Genomic DNA, 24,139 nt, shown 5'->3' with positions numbered 1-24,139 from the left:
GAAAAGTATCTGTCCTAGAGGAGAAATTTGTTTTGCAGCATGAACTAGCAGGAGAAAAATGGTCATTGCAGTGTGAAGCAGATGCGGTGAGGAGGCTGGGTTGCTTAGCTGGGGACAGAGGAAAAGAATACCAAAAGGTTTCTCTCCAGAGCCATGCGAATCGTCCAGCCGTGACTTCCCTCATGGCACAGTATTGGTTTTAACGTTAATCAAAATCTGCACTGGAGAGCAGACGGATGAGAGCGCACCACAGAAAACCAGCATCAACTCTGTTAAACCCCAGGCAGAATTTATGGAGCCGATTGCTCGAGGGATGCGGGGCTGTGTAAAAAGGCGTGTGTGTCTGGTCTCTTCTGGGTCTTCGTGGGAACATTTCAGAGGACTGGGCATGCATGCAGGGCTCTCTCCTTGTCACGTAAAGAAGATACAATTTTTTTTTGTCTTGTAGTTCTGGGTAAAATAATTATCTTGGTAAATTAGAAAAAAAATATGCTGCGATAGACAAGCAGGGAAATTGTCCCCCTTCCCCTGCAGCACGGTCAGCAGGCTTGTCCGTGACTGCTTAATCCAGCACTGGACTCGGCGCAGTCACCAAATTCGAACTAAAGAGCCAGGCTGATGCAAGCTTGTATGGGCTCAGCAATTTGAAAAGAAAGCCTGTCCTGTTTGTCTTCTAGTTTTAACTCTTTTTCTCTTGAGTGAGATCCTGAGAGGCATTTCTTCATCTGCTGGCATTTGGAGAATTTAGGAAAATGTGTATTTTATGCCCCGTCTTTTAATGCTATGATATTTTAGTGAGTAGCCCCTGGGAATTAGTACTGTGACATTAGTTCTGGGTGAATACTTTGTAAAATCTCTCCCCTCTGTGTGCGGGAAAGGTTGTTCTTGGTCTTACTGGAAATGCAGTGACTTTGTTCCATTACTGTCAGAAGAAAATATTTGTTTTCTTTCAGCCTAACCCTTTTCTAAGAATGATCTGCTTTTATTTCTGGTATACCAACCCATCCGTTTTGATGGTTTGTGGGTTTTTTTTAATAAATTGTATCCGAAATGAGCATGTGAGTCAGAGAGATTATATAGAGAAATATGTAATTGCCCTTCGGTGAGTCTATTTAGGTGTCAACAAGCTGCCTATAAACTCCATTTATAACAATTAGGCGATTTGCACATTGTTTGCTAGAAGCCGTGGCGGTGAGAGGATCAAAGGTTGAGCTCGGTTGCGTTGCGGTCAACGGGCACGGTCAAGCGTAGCGAGTACCTTCTCCGCCGGAGGGGTGGGAGAGCGCTTCCATTAACCCGGAGGCTGGGGGTCAGCACCGGCTGCTGGGGGCTGCTCGGCCACCGGCAGCGACCGCGGCCGGCAGGCGTGGGGAACCGAACCGGGTGGTCCCAAAGCTGTGCCCGCTGCGCCGGCGTTACCCGGCGGGACGCGTGGCGCGTCTTCGGGTGCCGGTGGTTTAACGATGTCCCCAGCAGCGGTAGCGGCTCCGTGCCTTCGTTTAACTGGGACTGATGCGTTTCGGGGTGTTTGAAAAGATGACACTCCGAGCAGTCACGTTTAATAGGGAGATAATCTAATGGCCTGTTAACTGCATATCTTGCCCCGTTACCAATATTTACTACTCTTTCTTATCACCATTTCACATTCACTACCACGTTTAGCATCGGGCACTGCAGTTTAAATTTACTTAGGACACGGTCCGGTTTCTTCTAACTCTGTTGGGTCCGTGGGCTGAGTTGAGACACCAGTCGCAGGCCCTTGTCTTCCCTTGCTGTGGGAGACAAATTTTCTGGAAAAGCAGAAGTACTTTGTAAGGTGTCGTAGGACAGAGAGTGCTTTAAGGGCCAGGCTCTCGGGGGAGCCGGGCTCCCTCTCGGCTGAGGACAGAAGTGAGAAGTCTTCCAGGAGGTGCTGCCGTGCAGGTCCCTGGACCACGGGGAAGATGCTGGGGTCTGAGCCAGGGGCAGAACAAGGCTTTGGTTATGAAAGCTGAGTGTTTTTAAGCTAGGACATTTTGAAAGTCTGGCCGCAGGTACAACTGGTGCGTACGGCCTTTTATTCCCTAGCTGGTACTTCTCTTCCATATTCCTGATGCTACAGATGAGAGCCTACAGCAACAACCATCCAACGTTTGACCTCTTCAATAAAAGCTATTTACAGGAAAATGCAGTTCTCCGCTCAGAGATTGATTATTTTAATTGTCTTTACCTAATGAGAAATATACAACATTTTGTGAGACAGCAAGCAATCTAATCAAAGTGCCCTAGAAGAGTAATGGGCCCTTTTGTTTTCACTCCAGCCAAACCAGAAAAAAGTAGTTTGTTTCAGATTGACTCAAAACGGAGATGTTGGAGAAGTTAATCAGCCCTCTCACAAGTGCTTCAGATTGACATGCAACAAAATATTTAACTAAATCTTCATATTATTTACCTTCAGATTACTTACTCTCTAAGCATGTCTTAAAAAGAATGTTTTATTTAAAAATGAAAATTTGAAATGCTTTATTTTTGGAAATATTTCCTTGTGAGCTTTTTGGTGTCAAAAATGCTTCAGTAGATTAAATAATTAAAACCTGCCTTTTTAATGGAACTATTTAAAATAAAATTCTTCCACATTGTCTTCATCTTGTTTGGAATCACACCCTTTTTTTCCCTGCCCTTATTTTAATTCTAGTACCATTTAGACCAGCATGTGCTTGGAAATCAAGTGTATTTATTTTCACAAAGGGGTATTAATTCAATGTAAATTTCACCTTTCTCAAAAATACTCAGTTATCTACTCAAAATAGCAATGTACTGAGGACTTTTTTTTGGGGGGGTGGGGGTGGGGGTAAAAAAACACCAAGTGAACCTTGAAAAGAATAGCACAATATATAAATTTTGATTTTTAAAATTCCCATATTATTATTTCTGAAAGGGCAAATGTCCAGACTCTGCATGAAAATGTTGATCGCTGTGTGCCTGACAGCTTGTAAATGCCAAGTACTTATTAGATGTTTATAAAATTATTTTCAGGCACTTTAGCTGATGAGTAGCTTGCAAATTGAGCCTCCTTTTTGAAGAACATATGATGTATATGTGCGTAACTGCTATTCCTACACTTCCAAAATCAGTGAGCCAGCTTTCAAGACACCAAGATCTACTAGTCCAAAGCACTTAGCAAAGCCTTCTAGATTGTTTGTTTGTTTTGTGGTTTTTTGTTTTGGTTTGGTTTGTTTAGTTTTTGGGGGTTTTTGTTTGTTTGTTTGTTTTTATGCTGGTCTTATTCTGCCAGAAGCCCCCCGGGCAGTTTGCCCTTTCTTTGGATGATGGGTGTGTGTTGCCTGATGGGCTCATGCCATCATCACCTTGCTCCTTGTTGCCTTCCAGCTGTCATCTCTTCCACCCTCTTCCACAGAATGCTTTATTTCAGTATTTCTTGCCTGGCCTTTAATCATGGCGTGGTGGTGTTTTCTTTGGGAGTTTGGCTGCTCTCTCCCTCTGAAGTACCAGAGGGCTTCAGCCCCCTTGATGGTAACTGGGATTTGCAAAGCTTCATCTGGGCTTTGTGAAGCTGGTGGGAGGAGAAAAAAACCAAAAACCACAAACCACTTTTGAAGTCCCTAGAACTATGATAAATCTCTGAGAATCCTTCATATTGTGTTAATGTATTTATGTATTTCAGAAGCTGGAGACCAAGCTACTGTATAAATCTTTAATGTTATGTACATGCGTAAAATCTTAAATTACTGTTTAGTGACCTCAATGTAGAGGGATGGTGAGGAAAAAAATCCCACAGGAATGCAATACTCTTAATTCTGGGTTCCTCCGTTTATATTTTTATTTTCTTAGAAATTAATTTGTCTGTGTTCAGCAACAGATATACTTGAGGCCAAATAGCTGAAAGGCATGTATTTGGGGCCTTACTTTTGGGATGTAAATTCCACAGTTAGCTATCTTTATAGAAACGGCTTATATTTCAAGTTTTGAGGGTCCCAGGCCGCTGTGTAATCGGCAGACGTTGCTAGGGGTAAGCAGCTTGGGAAATCAGGATGTTCTGTTTCAGTGACTGAGTCTGGAATTTAGTCCGCCAAGTTTGTAAATGTTGCCATAAATAAATATTGCTGACTTGGCAGGCTTTGGGCAGTTTTAGTTTGACTTGTCACACAACACCTTTGCTCTGTTTTCCAGGCTGGTCCCTACATGCATCGGAAATATTGGGGGAAGGCTGGTTGAGCACAGAATTCAGTAATGCTTTTGTATAACCACCTTCTTCCCCCAGAGAGGATAAAAGTCTTCATGGAAAATACCGCGCAGGTCTGCATGTCTGTGCTCAGCATGTCCTTTCCAAGTGAATAAGTTCCCAAGCCAGTAATTGTGGATGGATGCGGAGATGGGATTTGCCCCAGCGGGGAACTGATTCGCAGCAAGAGTGGGTTTGGTAAGGGTGGGCTGCCCACAGGGTCCAAACCACCGCCGCAAACTGGTGCCTCTGTGAGGTTTGTGGTTAATGGCGGTTTGCCTAGGATGCCTGGCACGCCACGGGAAAGTAAAGTTTCAGTAACTGACTTATTTCTTATTAAAATAAATAAATAAATAAATTAGTGCTCAGTTAAAGTAGATACTCAATATTTTGGATAGGAACTTTCTTGATGATGCTTTATGACTCACCTGGATGTTGAAGTGGTTGTATTTCAGTTTACCTAAGCAATTATATTTATAATTCAATCTATAATAAAATCTAGAAAGAAACATTATCAATTATCTACCTGAAAATGCAGTGGTGGGTTTTAAGTATTTTTTAAATTTTTTTAAAGTGATGGCTTGTCTGCAGGCAAGCCTGCTTGTTGCATTGTGAGCTAACCTGTAGTCAAGCAGCAGGTCATTTACCAGAGGTCATTGATCGCTGAACACCGATTCCTCCTCTGCCCGTCCTTCTAAGGGAATGGTATTATCTTCAGGATATTTGTCCAAATGGTGGGTGGTTGTTTTTTGGGTTCTTTTTGGCATTATATCTTATAAGTAGAGAGCAATGTTATTCTCGGTATCGGTGCAAACCTTACCCCAGCATTTATTTGTCCTTGTTTAGAGAGACCTGAAGAAACCGTAGGCCAGCAAGGACTTATTTTGCTGGAGTCTGAGGAAAGCTGTAGTTAAATCACGGGTGGTTGTTCCTCTAAAGCCCCACTGCAAACATGGTTTGGCTGCAGGTCAGCTCGGAGGTTGAGTCAGCGCAGCGCAGAATGCCTGAACTCTTATGGAAGACTGATCATGCTAATTTATTTTTAATCTTAGAGCCCTTCGCCACACTCAGGGGACCCACTGGATGATATTTGTTGCCTCCCAAATGTTGTTTTCACTTAGCTCACTGTGGTATTTCTCGAATAACTGAAATGTATACCTCTAGGCACGTTGTGTGATACCAGGCGCAGTGTGACAGCATGACTAATGTGCATCTACAATTAAATAAAGTTCCCGAAGATTTCTTTTTTCCTATGATAATGCCAAGAGATTTCAAAGACTTTGATGTTGCAGCCATTATGTTGTTCTTGGTAAATTAGATTTCCTGAGTTGGCCAGAGCAGAGGTGCCGTCTCCCATTTTAACCTGCTGTCTGTAGTCTACTCAATACTTTTTCCACATACTGTATTTTGATCTACTGAGTATCAAATTTAAATTGGGGATTTTTTTCTACCTAGATTACTTGCATATATCTATAGTACACTTTGTTACTGATTCTTAATGTATCTCTTTCCATATGATGACGATACCTGGAGGATGAAGGTGACTAACACAACAGCTTACGCGGGGGGGGGGGGGGGGGAAGCTACAGCCAGGAGCTTAATAAATAAATAAAAATTAATGTATTTCTTGCCTGTAGTGGTATCCATGTACTACTTCTATTGCTTGTATGCCTGGCCTGACTGGAGGTACTGCTGGGTGATTTGTCAGATTTCTCGTTTAGACTTCCTCATTAGCCTCGAGTCCCTGGGAAAGCTGGTGACCAAAAATAAAAGTTTAAAATAAAAGTAAAAATGGTTGATGATTTATGGGCTATTTTGAAGGGGTTTTAAAAAATACCACAAATTTTCAAGAGCACGTCCTGCCATTCGCTTGCTAGATTTGAGATGCAGTGAATTGCTGAAGCACGGACAGTTGCAGCGGGCCCGATGCAGCCCTGCCGCTCTGCAGCTCTTTACAGCTGTGCAAGGCAAGGTCAAAATGCTGTCAGATCAAAAGATAAGTATTTATTCTTAATTGCATTAAGGCTGATTTATACAACTGTTGTAGAAAGGGTGGGCTTTAAAACTGGAGTCAAGATACAATGCTAGCACTTTCAGTCCCCTCCTGTGACGGGATGGCATTAAGTGACCTGCATTTAAATGGATTTTGCTTACTTTTACAAAAATGCAAGTGGTAACAGTAGGTTCACAGCAGTGGAGATTAGATTTACTATCTGTACAACAAGTTAGAATGTATTTATGTAATTAATTAAAAAAAAAAAAGTTGAGTAAGAAGAAAGCAGGCCATATTTCGATTGAAATAGTTTTCATAAACAAATTGAATTGACAGCTTGGATCAACTCATGTTTTTTTTTCCTCTCCTGCTGTGCTAAACCTTACTCAGATGATAAGAAAATTATGTTTTCGTGGTAGAACACAACTAGTCACACACAGGGAGACAGAATTTAAACACATCCTGGCTCACTCTGTAGTATAGGCTCCCTTTTTAATCCGCTTTTATTCTATAGCATTGTTTCTTTATCATGGGGGTAAATGTGTAGTATTAATTTTTTAGCTTCAAGCTAAATTTTGCACTGCCAGCAAACCACCTTATTTCAGCAGTGCAGCCTCATTGTGATAGCTGCAAACTGAGATCCTGTGATGGATGCTATTAAGTCATGTAATATACCGCATTCTGTTGTCAACATTTATTTTTGTTATTGTCAACATTTTAATATGTCTAGGCAGAGTTTTAAATAATTGCTGCAATAAAAGAAGCTTTTGGATTAAAAACAAGGTGCCTGGTGGTTTGCAGAAAGGGAACGTGACTGAAGCATATTTATCGCTTTGAAATTACAATTTCTGAGATGACAAATCTTTGGTTCATAACAGAAAATTGTTAACATTTAGATTTTTAATTGAAATTCTGGATACATTCCTTGTACTATTTTAAGTATCACCTGTTAATGAAAAAGCAGTAGTGAGTGAAGAATGAAATGAATTATTAGTCTTCATTTAAGATTCAAATCAGTTTTAGTAAAACCACGAAAAAGAAATTAATGTGAAAGTCAACAAGACAAACCTCTAGACTGTGACCAGAATTTACAATCTCATTTCTGCCCTCCTGCAACTAAAGCATTTGCCTTCAGTTTAAGGTAATTCAAAATAGCACCTGCCTTTTAGCTCAGACACCAAGGTGGGGGGTCTCCCACGTGTCCCTCTCCGTGGGGGGCCAGAGGAGTCTCCAGCAGGTTGAGGGACTGCCTTGAGGGTGGTGGTCACCTTGTCCTGCTCTTGTTACACAGGTGCAAAGGAGAATTTCGGGTGTTCCGCGGGGATACGTTGCTGCTGCTCGGGTCTGAAGTGGCATTGGGCATAGATAATCGTGAAGCCAGAAGTTGTCTTGATTTTTTTATCTTGATAATTTTTTTCCGCCCTCCAGCTGCTTTTCTTTGCTCTTTCAAGGTAGCCTGTTTGGTATTATGCAAAAAAAAGACTTTCTTCTTGGCTAACTTTTGGCCAGTGAAGCTCTAATTCTGTATTAACTCTCGGTGCTGGCTCACCTTTGCTCTGCAGGTGATCCAAGCTCCTGTCTGGGACTCTCAGAGCATTACAAAGGGGCAGAAAAGCAGACAGAGCTGCAGCAGATGTAGTGAGAGAGCTGTTGGGGAGCAGGGCAGGTCCCACAGCTCACCTAGTGCTCCTCTTGGAGCTGGCGGGGAAGGACAGACCCTGGAGGAGAAGGCGGCAAAGCAGCACCATTCACTGAGAGAGTTTTAAAAATCACAAGGTAGATTTACCTGAGCCAAATGGATATCTGAAAAATTAATTTACAGATTTTTTTTCTGCTTGTGCAAGTATGAGCCTTTTCTGATTTTTTTTTTTTGTATGTTCAGCATCCACACTTTAACTCTTTACTGTACTCACAATTTTAGTCCTACTTAACGGTGGTTCATCCATCAAGTCACCAGTTTACTGTAACAGTGTCCTGGTCCATGAAAGAAGAGCAGCAGTCTTTGGATGCAAATTACTTCTCGTAAGTCTGACATGTCACCTCTGTGTCTGTGTTTGTGTGTGCGGTTCCCTGTTTTCCTGGCATCCAGGCCAGTAAATCTTGACAGTGAGGAAGAGGGTGTGTCGAAAAAGTACCTGGAAGTGACATAAATCTGACTTAAGGAATTTGTTTAAGCGCTGCCCTGATCTGTGCAATAAGTCACCTGTCAGGAGGGTTATGGAAAGAAACTTTCACCTTACACTTCTCATCTTACCTGAAGCAAAGCCTTGGGTGGTCAGGATTTCTTTTTGGTAGCATCAGGGACTCAGATCTTAACACTGGTATTTTGACACCTGAGCAACTCTTAATTGGCAGTAAGAGTAACTGCATGACCTGGCAGTTTTAGTACCTTCTTCCTCCATGCCTTTTCTTTTCATATATCTTTCTTTCATTTTTTTAAAAAAATACTTCGTATTCATTAGTTTCCCCCAGTTATCCCTATCTCATTTGAATTATCTCATTTCAATAGCAATACCAGCACAGAGCAGGTTAATGGAAAACCTTCTTAAATGCTGTATAGTGCATCTGTTTGACAGTGTAGTAGTAATGCTCCTAAAATCCCAGTTAGCCCAAGAGCTTTAAAATCCGGTTATTCAGTTCTACTTACATAAATGCAAAATGTTTGCATAGTGTATGCACAAAAGAAAAGCCTGTCTGAGTAGGACATTGTCTTTCTCTTTTTGTTAGAAGTGACCACCCATGTCTCTAAAGATTAACTCAGTGGCTGGAAAGAAATTAGGGTCTGGTTTGGTTAGAGGCTGTTTTTGGAAATAGCTTCCAGAAATTTTTAGAGAGCAAAATCTTATGAAACTTTAGCAAAAAGAGCAGCACTCAAGTGACAAGAGGTGTTGTGGCTGTACCCAAAGTGGGTCGCAGAGCCAGGCTTTTGGGGGGTTTAGTTCTGAGTTAAATTAGAAGTTAGACAGATTTCAGTTGGGAGTCCACGGGAGAAGCATTTTCAATTGCTTTCCTACCAGAGCCATTTTTACCATTCTGTAAGGTACAGTGTGATGGAGCACGTGAGTCCTGTTAACTAAAGCACAACAGAAGACAGCCAAGCAAACCATACTGCTGTGGAGGAGAAAATATATCTTATTTGCCTGGTTTTAAACTTTTCAGAGGGAATATTTTAATTGTTTTCTATCATGAGCCCTGAACCTTTCTACAGGACTTTGGAAATTTAAATTAAGAGGCCCACCAACTTGTGCAGTGCTGTTCAGGCACCGTCTGGAAATAGCAGCATCTTTTCTTTCTAATAACGCCCTTTGTTCCAGGCAGTGTGTCTTATTTTTGAGAACCAGCTGCCCACTTTGGTAACTGTTAACTATTTACTGGTTTTACAATTAAAAGTGACTTCAACTGTTACTAAAAAATGATTGTACCTGTAGCAGTCATCCTGCTTTTGCTGTATGATACTAATGTGTTTTTTTTTTAGGACTCCTGTCATTTCACAGGTGAGATGCTGTTGTCTAATTACTTGACAGAAAATGCTGATACCATTGTCTTAGGGAAAAGAATTAACTCTTTAATACCACATCACTGATTAGTACTGACATTTTTCATGTTTAGGCAGCCAATGCGAGAGCAGAGCTACAGTCTGTGAGTACGTATACCTGCTTTATCCCTGTGTTTGGGTCTTTGTGAACATTGGGTTTGGTACATTCCGTGCCTGTACTAGTATGTTGATGCCTGTAAATTAAATACTGACCCGCTGCAGAATATAGAACTTGCATCTGAGCGTGTCGGAGAAGTGCAGGGGTACAACCTGCATAGGACCGAGCTCTCCGTGTGAGGGACAGGGCTTTCTGACCGATGCAGAGAGGCTCATCGCTTTGGCAGGGAAATAAGTGAGGAGCAGATGGAGGCACCTGCATCCTGGTGGTGGTCCCAGTGTGCATCGCGCACGGGGGAGCCTGGAGCTGGGCTGGGAGCTAAGGTATTTCTCCAGCATTCTTGGGAACCCCACAGGCTGCCAGTGTTACCAATTATTTGTCAGATTCAGAAGCAGATGTTATATATTTGCATTTGCATAACATTTCTTCTGGATTTTAATTCATGACTGAAAAGTTAGATTTGACTGGGCAGTTATTTAACCTTTTTACCACGGGGGGCCTGGACTCCCTCTTTGTGCTTTTAGCCTCTTGCACTCTGTCAATGGGGGTGGCTGATTTTTTTATTTCTGACAGTAATGGTGTCCTGTCAGACAAGTGTTTGCAGCGATTTCCAAGGGGCGAGGAAGTGAAGTGGCGTGACATATTGCTATAAACTTGAGCTATTGACACTTTTATGCAGCAAAGAAAAGATCCTGAAAATAAAAGCTAATGAACTGTGCAGAGCACGGTGAAAGTCATAGAAAATGGAAATAATTTTTAAACATTTGCAAGATAGTTTTTAGCCTGAGCCAAGTACTCATCTACTGTAGAGCAGACAAGGAGCTTAAGAATTAATTACCTAGTTGATATGCATAGTTCACTAAGATGTAATTTTTAATTGTAATGTATATTGCACTTCATGTTGAATATCCGCCGCGGGTCATAGCAAAGTTGCAGGTTGATTTGTTGTTCAGAAGAATTTAGTCGCTGCTCCATCATCCTGACTTGACCTCAGGAAGCTCTCCAACAGCTCCCTGGAAGCTGAAAGTTTCCTTCATAGGAAAGTGATTTCCCTCCTCTTGAGAGAGGGCCTTTGCTACATTTGTAATAGGTAGGAATCAAAGGGCAATATTGAATAACAACAACAAAAAAAATCTGTTTTTTTTTAAAAGGGATTGCCTCTAAATTGATAATTTCGGAAAAGTTAGTATGTAAGAATGAACAAATTAAGGTGACGTGTATAAGGCTTTCTTCCTAGTTTCTGTCCTTTTCTTAAGTGGAGAGAGAGGAAAAAACCCCAAAGCCTTAATAAGCAGCTCTCTGTGCTGTCTCTTGCCTCAGTGCTGTCAAGCCTGCTCAGGAAAAGAATTTTTCTAATCTAAGAAAAAAACCCCATTCATTTTATGTGGTCTCTTTCTCAGCAAGACCTTATGTTTGTAGTCTCATTCATTGACATAAAGAGGAGTCCCCTCCAAAGAAGGCTGTGCCAAATTTCAACTCAATATTTGTCTATTAGCTCATTCATGCTAGTAGATCTTATACATTCATTGATTTAACCTTTGTGCATTCTGGGGCCAAGTAGCAGACTTCGCTTTTTTTTTTTAGAATCAGAAACTGCATTGTCTGCCAGGATGGATAAAAACTGGTTATTTGGTGCAAATCTTGGAGAGAATAGAATTTGGACTTGATTATTGTTTTGTTGCCTCTTTAAAAAAGGTATGTTATTTGCTCTACTTCAAATGTCAAGTGGTCTTTTCAGACACTCTCTTTGGTGTGCCCAGAAATTTTTCTAATCTAAAAATCAGTAAGATACTGATTTTTTTTTTTTATTCCACCCCCCCCCCCCCCCCCAGCAGTGACTTTCAAACTTTGAAAGCATTATCAGTGGGGCAGTACTGAATGCTGTGCAGACAGAGAAAGCAGGATGTTTCTGTGCGTGACCTACATTTTCTTTCCTGGTCTTCACCTCTTTGTCCTTCATTACAGTCAGAGGCCACAGGCAGTGGAAAGAGCTTGAGAGGAGCAAAAGATATTGTGGAAACCTCTGTCCTTGTATTGATCCTATGTATGTGGCACCTCTGAGACCATATCTCTCCTTAGAGAGGATTAACTTCTTTCCTGGTTATCTTGCTGGGCTAGACCCCAAAGAGGGTTTGCCTCCATGATCTTGGAGACAAGCACGGGAGTGCCCAGGGCACAGCCTGCCTTTCTGCGCTCCGTGTCTTGGCCTGAAATAGTCACTGGAAAACAGAGAGCTTGTCCTCCCCTGGCCTTGGTGCTTGCAAGTGTGTTGCATCTAGTAACTGTAACCTCAGAGCTGCGAAATCAATGAAATAAATTGAAATTAAGAAGTTTTCGGGTTGTCTGGACATGGTGTCAGGCATTTGGGTTGCACACTGCTTAGCTACGGCCACGCGATGTACCCTTTCACAGCTGATGCCTCTAGTACGGATACGTATCGGGTCGAGCTGATGCTGTGATAATAGGTGATTCTTGGATTTCATTTTCTTCTCTGCAACTGTTTTGGTCTATAACGTGGAGTAGTCCGAGCGCTCTCTACTCCTAGGCTTGCTTGGCTGTAAAATGAGCAGCACTTTTTGGAGTAACACTCAAAGGCGCTCAATTAACAGCAGCAGTGGCTGAAGATGCTCGCGCCGCCAACCCGCTCGTTACCGTCTCTCTGCTGGAGGCTCTCGCACCGGCAGCACCGAAGGGCCGTGCGCTGGCACGTCGGTGTTTGGGTGTCCCGGCCGAGGCTTCTGGCTTCTGCCGAAGCCCTGAGGTGGGAGAACGGGGTTTCGGTCAGGGTGGCAGAAGCTGCCGCCGCCGCCGCAGCGGATTAAACGAGTCGCCGTCCTAGCGCTGGCAGAGCGTGGACCAGAGCGTCTTCTCCGTTCCCAGGTTACAGCCTCAGATGTTACGTGCAAAAAAAGATTCTCTTGCTGATGTGCTTGGTTTGGTGAGCAGAAAGCTTTTTGGCTCAAGGGAACATTCACAATTACCCAACCAGCATGTCAAAATATATCTTATTATGTAATTTGGTGCACAGTTCAGCCCTTTGAAAGCACTATCGTTTCTTTAAAAAAGTTCTGGACACAATAATTTTTTTCTTTTTTTTTCTTTTCTTTGTAGAATAATCTACTTGGCTTTTAGTAGGGATTCTCTTCAGTCTCCTCTTGTGTTTGATTTTGCAGGGGGAGTTTAAACTCTGAAAGCTTCATTAAAGGAGTAGCTTGTAGTTAAGAATACACATTTTTTATTGCATATACTAAGAAAGCTGTACTATCGTTGACTTGTAACTACTAGTGGAAAAACTAAGATGAGTCCACATTTCTTGTACTTTGCTGCCTAACTCCCAAGGAGTCTAAGCAGATCAGAGTTTGGCCCCAAAACTCTTCTCAAGCTCATTCAGAATTTGGTAGCATCCTTACAGTCTGTCCTAGCTCCAGAGATTAAAAAAAAAAAAAAAAAAGTCAGTCCTCTAAAAATGTGATTTGCATAAAAGTCATGGGATTTTAAAGTGCTTTCATTTTCTTTTACCACATGACCACAAGAATTCTGAATTTCCATGTAAAGAATGAAAGCTGAAATACTAATACAGTCTGTTTCACTTCAGGGATGTGGGTTTTTTGGGTTTGTTTTGTTTTCTCCATTAAAAAAGCCCCTCAAATATTGTAAGACTCAAGGTAGAATCATGAGAACTGGCAGCTTTGGCATTGCACGTTCCCAAATGACCTTGAATTTTTTTTTTGCTACATTGTTAATTAAATCAATTATGCTGATGCTAGCAGTGTCTATATAAACTTCCCTGAATAAACACAATTCCTTTACAAAAGTTTGTATAAACGCGTGCTTACAAATAGATAAGCAGTGTGCTAAAGCAGGCTGTCAGGCTCACAAAAGCATTGATCCTAAAAGTGTTGCTGAATAAGCAATAAAAACAACAAAAAAATAAAAATATAGATATATGTGTCATTCATTCACTTAAATTCTGTGCATGAGCCGATAAACCGAAGCAGAGATGGTAACAGGTACATTCAGCGGGAGCAAGGACAAAAGCCCCCGTAGCACCTTCTGGTTTCTCTACGATTACTTGCAATTATCCTGCAGCACTGCGTGGCTTTGAAATCCTCCGCTGCCACGCTCTTCTTTCCTGCATTTCCTAATGATCAGGCCAAACATCTGCTCTGTGAGTACAACATGCAGATGATGCAGCTGGAATTGCCGGTGGCAGAATTGTTTCCTCGACGACAGGAGCATGTTATTTTACCCTGGCTAATCTATTGTCTCTTATACTGCTCTTCACCTCCATCCCCGCTCGCTGGATGCAATTAAAGCATCCCGGCAGAGCTGCCTGCGTGGTGAAGGAGACACGTTTCACCCCCAGGCGAGGCTGGCGCTTGGTACAAGTCACACCAGTCTGTCGGTTCCTGAAGCAAATATTGATGACAGCCGTGAAGCATTTGCAGGCTCGGCTCTGCTCTCCCGAATCCCAGCCAGCTTACATATGAGCCGGGTAAGCAATGAAGGCAGGACACGTTGAAAGCGGGAGAGAAGTACGATTTCATTGCTGCCCTATGTTTTCATTTCATAGCTAAAAGGTTGCCCTCGATGCCAAGCTTTGCTGCTGGTGCGTTTCCCTTGGTACCCAAAGGGAAATCCGCCTGGGAGAGAGGGGAAGGTGCACAAACGTTCCTAGCAGAAGAGATTGCTGCTTTGATTTTCCCATGGGCAAAAATATGGCCGTGCAATTGAGATGACCTAATATTGTGTCCAAACATTTTTCCGTTATTTATTATAAAGTCCAAACTTTTGTTTGTGGAGAAGAAAACTTTGTGCAATATGATACCTCCTTGTACAGTTTTTCTCACTGAAAAACTGTTTTGTTTTAACAGAATTCTGGTGGTATGGGGACAAAATTTTTTTCCTGTTTGTCAAAAATAAATTAATAGTAGTTCTCGGATATCATTTTCTAAGATCACTGGGAAGAGGGACTTTTTTTGATGGGAGATGGTGCTCGTTTGTAATGACCGGCTCTTGTAGCTGCTGGCTTTTACAGGTAAATAGAGGCAAGGACATTAACCACCTCAGCTGCTGGTGCAAAGATCTGTGTTTTAATCCTCCAGGTCAGAATTTTGGGTTTGGAAAGTCAATATCTAATCTGGGAAAAGTTACAACCGAAACAAATGTGAGAATCAGTCTATTGAATTACTGTAAACTTTTCCCAGAATCTGCGTAAAGAAATTGATATTAAGGAGGTCGCAGAACAGGATTTATTTGTGCTGCCTTCGCTCTTTTGAGAAAGTTAGTGCAATCCCAAGGAAGCGGTTTTCTCCGCCTCTCCACCGTCCGTTCCTGCCGTAGTAGCTGTGGGTTGGCAGCTGCCAAAAATGTATGTATTTGTTTGCTCCCCTTCCAGTGCGTTGCTCCAGGGGCTGACCCAAACCACGCCGACCGCAGAAACGGGCATCATGGCTCGGGGTGCGTGAACCGGGGCTCGGTACGTGTGTTTGTGGATAGGCTTTTTGGCGTGGCTGGAAATCACTTGCAGGTTAAATGCTACGCAAAAGGTGTGAAATTAAGCTGCAAACGTCTTTGTGGAATGGTGCCAAAAGTGAGATGTATGGGATGCATAGGTTGTGATGTAATAATTTCATCAGTGTATGGCTGGAATAACAGGTACGATGAAGGCATAACTAAGTTTTACCATTCTGTATAGTGAATAAGAGTAAAATTTTTATATTTTTATAACTGGTTTGCTGAGTATTTGTGTCTTTTATTGGTAGCATATTTCATATCCTTTGACCTGTGAAAATCTGCATTCCTTGGCCCATTTTTCCAATTTTAAATTCTTAAGGAATAAAAAAAAATTATTTTAGGAAACTCGGAAGTGGCTCAGATAACTTGCTTGTTGATGCTATCATCATACTGTGTAGCCTTAATAGTCTTCAACAGAAGTAAATTGCATTACCCTGTGAGTAGGGGGGGTGCCTTTTTCCAGGGGTGTGACAGAGATTCTTTTTCTGTTTATTTCCCTATCGTATCCCATATCAGTCACATCTGATCTTTGATCACTCAGTCTTTCATGGTAAAACAACGATAAGCAGGAAACTTCGTGCTTGTGAGAAGGTAAAAAAATATGTGTTTTTTGATATAGTAGTGGCATTGTTTTTAAGGTACAGTGCAGCCTTAAGCTAGTGCTATCTATAACTGGGTAGATTGGGGTAAAGTGGTAAATGGTGTCTCTCAACAGCACTTATCTTGTAAGTAAATTGTTATTTTTTATATAAGTTTGTAAGTAATTGTGTTTCTCACAAGCTGATTTTTTTTTTTTTAAAGTTTTTAAGTTATTTTTGGAATTGCTTTGCATTAGAGCTGATTGATTTAGACCTGTATAAAATCCGGATTGCTTTTGTAATTTAATGTTTGGATTTCCACCATCCTTTAGATGGCTATAGTTACTCTTATATAGATACTATTGTATTATTAAAATTTAGACTTTACAATAGTTATTAGCATTAGGGAATTATTTTTAGTAAATTTTTTGTGTCTCAGAAATTAATAATTAAAGCAAATTAATTTGAAAACTGAAACCCTGTTTTCAATATGCTGAAGGTTATGAAAAGATGTATCTATCTATATATATATAATGGGAAGATGTCTTGGTCAGTCATACAATAAAATTTCCAAATGTCTTCTTTATCAGCTTCACTCTTAAATGTTACTAACCCAGATGATCTGTGAGTAATAAAATGGAAGTCAAGACAACAAAAATCTTCTGTTGTTGAAGATACCTTTGAGTTGATATTTTGTAATGGCTCAGAAGTGGCAAAACAGTATTTCTCTGCTGCCACGACAATGCGGGAAACTCTGGGTAGTCATTGTGTTTCCTTTGGCACAGTTGTAGGCTGTTGTTCAGCTGAGGTTCTCAAACTTATTTTTCTTTAGCCTTTTTGTGGAGGGAAATGTTTGAATCCCAACTGTTGTGGGGTTTTCATTAGTTGGTTTGTTTCGGTTTTGTTGTCGGTTTGGTTTTTTTAATTCAGTTGGAGCTGCATTCATTTTGTGAGCGTGTTAACAAACAGATACTCATGTACCCTGAGAGGAGCTCTGCTGTTGGGGTCTTAGAGCCTTCTCTGTGGCTGCTCCTCTTGCAGATGAGAGAATATGTGCTGCGGCATCCGCAGAACGCTCATGTTGCTCATTATAGGTCTTTGCGTTATTATGGCATAAAGCAAACAGGACCACATTTTCAAATATTAGCAGGACAGATAAGCAATTTGATCTCTTCATACACCGCACTGGTGCATCCCCGCCTCAAGTACTGTGTGCAATTTGGGGCACCTCAATATAAGAAGGACAGCAAACTATTAGAGTGTGTCCAGAGTATGTGGTGAAAGGCCTCGAGGGCAAGACATACGAGGAGCAGCTGAGGTCACTTGGTTTGTTCAGTTTGGAGAAGAGAAGGCTGAGGGGTGACCTGACCTCAATCTACAACTTCTTCAACAGACGCAATGGAGGTGCTGATCTCTTCCCTCTGGTGACCAGCGATAGGACACGAGGACATGGAATGAAGCTGCGTCAGGAGAAGTTCAGATTGGACCTCAGGAAAGGTTCTTCACTGAGAGGGTGATCGGTCACTGGAACAGGCTCCCCAGGGAAATGGTCATGGCACCAACCCTGTCAGAGTTCAAGGACCATCTGGACGACGCCTTTAGTCTATCATTTAGTTTTAGGTAGTCCTGCGAGGAAGCAGGGAGTTGGACTTGATGTTCTGTACAGGTCTCTTCCAGCCTGAGATTTCCTATGATTCTATGAACTATAGATCTTATGGGCATGGCAAGTAGACAGGCCTTCTCATTAGCCACTACTTTTTTCCAGGGGAGATTTCCTTACCAACTAGTTTTCTCACTAGAAATAACCAAACCTGTGTGAAGAATAACATGCAACTGCCCCTGCTCCTGAGACACCACAGAAGTTGGACAATAAGTGAGACCTCTTGCTCCAGTGGTGCATAATTAATTATCCTTTTTTACTGTCGCACATTAATTAGACGTATGCGTCACCTTCAACCTTTGGACAGGCACAGGGTGTCTATGCTAATGTGCTATCCCTTTTACTTTATTAGAGGGGGGGTGAGGGGAGACGTTGGTCTTCCTCTCGGTCGCCTCTGTGCTCCTCTTTGGACCCTGTTACTCCTTTAGGTGTGCACAAAAGGGCTTAGAAATTAGAAAGCTGTGATTTTCTCTAAACTGGATCAATTCTTAACTTCCTGCTGTGACATATAGATGTTCCTCATTATTGCAAATGGAAAGATCCCTAATCAATGATGGTTGTTGTAATGAGGTTACTGCTAAATGGGTTTTAGGATTGTTGGAGGTGGTGGTTAGTCAATAGCCTGAAGTATGAAAGAACAGGTAATCTTGAGACATGAGAAACAGCTAGTGGTATGTACAAGCAGTGGCTCAGTCCACAATGCATGCCGGGTGGAGTTCTCATTGTGCCTTTCATGTTGATTTGAATTGGTTGTCTTTTTTCATCAAGTGTTTTCAGCTGTTGATAGATGTAGAAGTGATATATTTTCCCATGTCTGCCCCTTTTCCATGATACAGTCTTGGTTTGCCCAGTATATGATAAGCATCTGTAGTTGTTGATATCCTACCAATTCTCAAGCAAAGAGTATGTACTTCAGTTTAAACTCCATGTGTTGGGATGATAATTTTGCCTTTTACATGCTGCATCCAGTTACTACCAGGATGTTGAATTTATGGCAAAAATTTGAAATAGCTACTGAAGGTCAGTATCTTCCTGTAAAGGTAGAATCAAAGAAAAATTGCTGCAGTGGAATGCCAGCATTGTATATCGGTTGCAGAATATTGTATCTTTTTTTTTTAAAACCATCAGTAACTCAAGAGCTTTACTTCATTAATGGACATAAACAGAAAAATTGCCATTTGGTGTGGAATGGAAGAAACAAGAACTGAAGGACTAGAATTAAGCAGTGGTTAGAGGACATTTTTATTCAGTGTTTTATCTTCTTTGTACTATTTGAGCTTTTCTTCTTGTTAAAATGTGGTAACGTCAATTCGATGCTTTTTTAAAGTTTATATTATCTCTCTGTTCATAATAATTCTCATTAAACCAAAGCGTGAAGAAATATGAGGAATGGTGCAGACTGTGTGCGGATTGATGTTGACAGATTTTGCTGTTTTAGAAAGCAAGAAAACATTGACTTGTTTAATTCCCCTTTAGGACGCGCGTTCACTAAGTGCTAGAAGAAATCCCATGTGAAAGCTTTGCATTCACTTTTCAGTACGGCTTTTCAGTTCAGAGGTGAAACAAGACAGTTTGGGGTGTAACAGATCAGGTAGTGATGACTTCATCAGCTGAGATGAGCTCACAGAAATTTAAACTGTAGGTTGCCTAAGGCCTGATTTTGCAAAGCACATCATCTAGTTCTAAATTTCAAGCATACGTTTGAATTCGTTCTAGTTGAGCAAAATACACATCTTCTTTCCTACCTTCTGTTAAAAAGTTGCCTGACTGTAATGGGGAAGGCAAAGCCACCAAAACACAGCCTAAATCACAGTGTGCCTCCCACCATATGGTGAAGCATGTAGAATATCAGAGATCAGGCCACACCAGTCGTTTAGTTCTCCAGTCCCCGAATGACACATCAGCAGCCATGGCGCAAATACAAAAGCATTACTTTTGTGCTGCAAACCTCTGCTGGTGGGTCAGGTTCCCCGGTGGACTCTGCAGCCTCCTGTCCACCCTGCTCATCTTCTGGTGCAGCTTCATAAAGGCTGACTGGGCTTCCCCTTAGCCTGCTTCTCTCTCGTTGCTGGAGGTAGCCCCGTGTCTGCCTACCTTTGCTTTTCTCTAAAATGCTAGTGTGCGAGTTAACCTGTGTTAAGGGAAAGGTCTGGGGACCTTTTTCATTGCTAGGAGGGCAGAGCTCTGTTCTGTTACCCATCCTGGAGCTGTTCCCCTAAACCAAATTGCTTCTGGATTCTATATTCATTCTTGCATTTCAGTGGAAGAAAGTTGATACTGGCCATTCTTCACCATGGCTTAATAAAGCTCTTAAACACGGCGATAGAAGGGAAGATCTGTGGTTCGTTGGTTTGGGGGTTTTTTTGTGGGTGTTTTTTTTTGTTTGGTTGGTTTCTTTTTTGTTTATTTTGTTGTTAGTGGTGGTGGTTTGGGTTTTTTGTAGAGTGAAAATGCCATGCTGAACGTAATTCCAGCATGTTCTTGTTGAATGCATGCAGGAGCCTGAAGGAGCTCTAATCATCTGCGTTGGCCTGTGCACATGGATGATGGGCGGTGTGGCACAAGGGTATCACAAGAAAGAAATTTAGCTTTAAAAAGGCGCAGCGTGACCCATTTTCCTCTTTTGCGCTGTATGGTGTTCTGCTGCTGGCTCCTGTTTGTGTGGGCTGATCCCCTTTGGTGCCATTGGCTCTGACTGTTGGGTTCATTGGTGGCTGGAACTAACGTCCAGCCCATTTTATAATCATGTATCTCAAGGTCTGCCTCTGCTTACTCTTCCACGCCATTACGCTGCAGTTATTCACAGGGGGATGGAGGAGGTTGGCATCCTCTGTATCTGATCCAGATGCGCTGCAGTTGAAGGGCAGGGACTAGCTCCGTATTGTGCCTCGTTAGCTATGCAAGGGGGCACGGCTTGGCGTGGTAGCAAGTACCAGTACTGAGTTTTGATCTGTTATCTCGGCGGAGGGGAGGGTAAAAAAAAACCCCAAAACTTAAATTTTACTCTTGAGTGAATCTTAATCTTTAAATTAGTAAGAATGTGAGATTTCCCATGCTACGATTTTAGAATAACAGTAATCATTTTAAGAAAACAAAGCCAAGGAACATTATGGTGTTGAATGTAGAGTAAACCGATGTTTGAAATGACGCGTTGTACATCTGCACATATCAAAAAAGGAGTTTAATTTCCTAATTTGTTTTGGATCTCGCCCCCCTTTCCTCATGTTCATCCCTGTTTTATTTTCTTCCTTTTGTGTCTATAATTGCATGCATTATTAGAACTGGCAAGATGAGCACCTCCAGATGCATCCTGCAGGAACCCAGCCAATGCTGACTCTATTCCCATGTCAGACTGCATGCCAAGTCAGTGAAGCTTGGTTGTCAAAATCTATTCCCTTTCTACGCTGCTTCTAAACCCATCTTCTCAAATAATATTTTGACACAGGGTGACTGCTGATACCCTCAAGAATTGTCCCAAGCTTAAGAAGGTGTATTTTAGTATGTTGAACCATAGTAGTTAGAAGTAGTATTTTGAAATAGTATGCTCTAGGAAGCTTTCCTTATTCTTCTGTCAGGTGAAATGACTTGAGGGGTTTGTAATCTGTCACACTGTACCTTCCACTGTTTTTTGTGGTGTGTTTTGTTTTGTTTTGTTTTTTAATTTATCTGATTTTTTATGCCCTTTGACTAAAAAAAAAAAAAAAAAATCACTGATTTTACTAAACATAATGCATTTTGCATTGTGATTTTTTTGCACCAAGACAGCTCCTCTTCCTTTTGGGGAAGAATATACTCATTTTACTTATTATTTTACAGGTATCAGGCAACAGCATATCAACGTTGCTCCTTCTACAGGATCTTTTCCTAATTGGAGATCTATACTATCACCAACACGGCCTTCCACAGAAACGAAGACTTCCTCAGTAGCTGATATTTCCATGGGACAGACTTTGGAGAATGCAAACTTGCTTCAGATGATAAAAACAACACTGACTGGCACGCGTACCAGGACTTTGGATCAAACTCATCTGTCGGCCACCCTTTATCAAGGCAGTGGAAGCAGTGCACCCCAGGAACCGGCTGAGGTTTCAGCTGAGTCGCCTCTGAGGTCATCATCTCAAGATGCAGATGAAACAGCTGCTGTATCAGGTTTGCCTCAACTCGGTATGTTTGCCACATTGTCCACTACACCATCAGTGACACATTCGAGTACAGCTGTGCCATTTCAGCTAATACCATTAGAAACACCTTCCATTTCAAAAGCAAGCACATCAGGATCAGACATGCTTGCTGCTGTTCCATCACCATCATTCTCCTCATTGGTAATTCAGTCACCTCATACCATTAACTTTTCGAAACCAGCTGTACTGCCCATCAAAGTGCCTTTGTCTGCAGATCCTGAAGGTTTCTTCAACACAGATTCAGCCAGCTCACAGGTTAGTGAAAGCAGAAATAGCCCTCTAAGCACGGTCACTGTAGTACGTTCCAGTACGGTGAATCACAGAAAGGGTCCCGAGTTGTTTACGGCTACCATGCCTTTCAATCTCTTTGGATTGACAACAGCGCATTTCACAGAAATAGGGGGGAAAGGGTCTCCTTCAGAAAAGACCTCTTTTTTGTCTCTATATTCTCATATTCCTGTGTCAAAACCATATCAGTTTTCCCTGCCAGTAACTTCCAGAAGCCTGTCACAGTTTCCTAATGAGAGTTTGTATAATGTTTCTTCCACTGGAGTAAAACCAAAGAGTCAGCCATTTAAGGCAGCACTGACTGACAGGAACAGTGGTATCACTCCTCTCTCATCACCAGTTTTTCAGGATAAATCAGAGGTTCCTACATCAGTCTTCCATCCTGTGGTGGGTACTTCACATCTAATACCCCCAACGAGTCATCCTCAGTATTCCACAGCCCTGACTAATTGCACTACAGGCTCTACCACTGCACCTTTCTTGTCATCAGCTTCTGAGAGCCTAGCTGATGTCTCCAGCTCAGCAGAGAGCACGTCTTCCCTTTCATTGCCAAAATTACTTATTCCAGATGCAAAGCATGCTCGCAATGCAGTGCTGCCAGTACGAGCGTTTAGAAGCGAAACAGATTTTCTCTTTAGCAATGCAACACGCTCCTCTTCAACAAGCACCAGGTCTCCCTTGCTAACTGAGACAAATGACACCTTTACGAGGATAACACACAGAAACAGTCCCAGTGCAGCAGCAGCTGATGAGGATATTTTGCAAATCCCTCTGACTGTTTCCTCGCAGCACTCGGTGGCGGCTCTGAATCAGACTTTTGCACAAGACCTGACGGAGGGAGCTTATCTGGCAAACAGCGTGCGATTGCCAACTGCTGCCGCACGTACTCTCCCAACTTCTGATGGCTTTCCTGTGGCAAGAACAGCTCGACAGCTTTTCACAAGAGGGGTGACAGCAAAGACATCCATGAACTTTAATATTAATACTGTTCTGCCTTATGGATCTCAGCTTTCCAAAGTTTCTGCAGATATCCAAACCAGTAAATTCCCCCAAGGATCAAAGATACTAGGCAGTGTTTTGGAAACAGCCATGACTAGTCCTGATCTAGCTGCAGTGCCGTTAATTACTTCCACTACAGGCCTTTCAAAACCTGAACCTGTCACAAATACATCTGCTACTGATATCTTTGTGACTGAACGTCTTCCACCTGAAGATGCAGAAAGTCCAGACGTAACTGCAAATGAAGACAGAAATATGCGAGTACCCGCTGTTGTGACCCCACATGCAGAGTATTCCCCTCCAAGAGCTTTAAATCATTTTACTTCTAATCAGACTTCACGTTCGGTTGATAGAAAGCCGCTCACCTCTGTCGTGGCTCCAGCGTGGGGGATGCTGCCATCGCTCGTTTCCATGACAACGGTGATGGACAGCCAGGGCTCCAGCTTTTCCAGGATTTCTAATGCAGACGCTGAAGGCAATTTAGATCCTGTCAGCTCTCCTGAAGTTGTAACTTTGGCTTCTACAGTGACCAAGACAGCATTGCTGTCTTCAGCTGGCATTAGTATTCCTGCGGTAAAAACGTCGGTCAAAATGCCAATAAGAGAAGTTCCTCCAAGTACTTCTCCATTGGAAACCGAGTACAATGCACCATACTCAGTAGTTTCAAGTCTGCAAAAGAAAATTAATACAAAAAAGCAGGCACTTTCCCCCACCCCTTCAGCAAACTATACATATGCAAACTCTAGTCAAAATGTTTCAAATTCGCCCTTCACTGGAATGAAGTCGACTAGTTTTGCAGCGTTTGATGTAGATGCATTTGCACTGAAAACATCTCCTGCTCAGCGTTCCTCCCTTGCTCCCACTTTGACAGTGCCTGACCCTCTGCAAAAAAAGCATGGAAGCACAGCTGAAAATGTTGCTAATTTCTTTACTGTTGGAGACATTAATATCAGTATACACTATGAAGCACCTCTCCCTTTACATGTGCCTTCTGTTAATCATACAGGTGCTTTCCCTAGCTCTTTAGAATCACAAACAACTGATGCTG

At 42.1% G+C, this 24,139-nt stretch overlaps 1 protein-coding gene across 1 annotated transcript in view; it reads left to right on the top strand.

Annotated features, from left to right (window-relative positions):
- Positions 1 to 24,139, top strand: part of KIAA1549L (KIAA1549 like) — a 137,170-nt gene that overhangs the window by 40,510 nt on the left and 72,521 nt on the right. Inside the window, exon 2 of the mRNA XM_049820482.1 lies at positions 21,440 to 21,772. Within this exon, the coding sequence (XP_049676439.1) occupies positions 21,562 to 21,772 (211 nt within the window). The 5' untranslated portion in view covers positions 21,440 to 21,561. The remainder of the gene's footprint in view (positions 1 to 21,439; positions 21,773 to 24,139) is intronic.

Source organism: Accipiter gentilis, chromosome 17 (genome assembly GCF_929443795.1).
Source record: "Accipiter gentilis chromosome 17, bAccGen1.1, whole genome shotgun sequence".
Classification (NCBI taxonomy): Eukaryota; Metazoa; Chordata; class Aves; order Accipitriformes; family Accipitridae; genus Astur; species Astur gentilis.
This window is presented reverse-complemented; position numbering and strand designations above follow the sequence as displayed.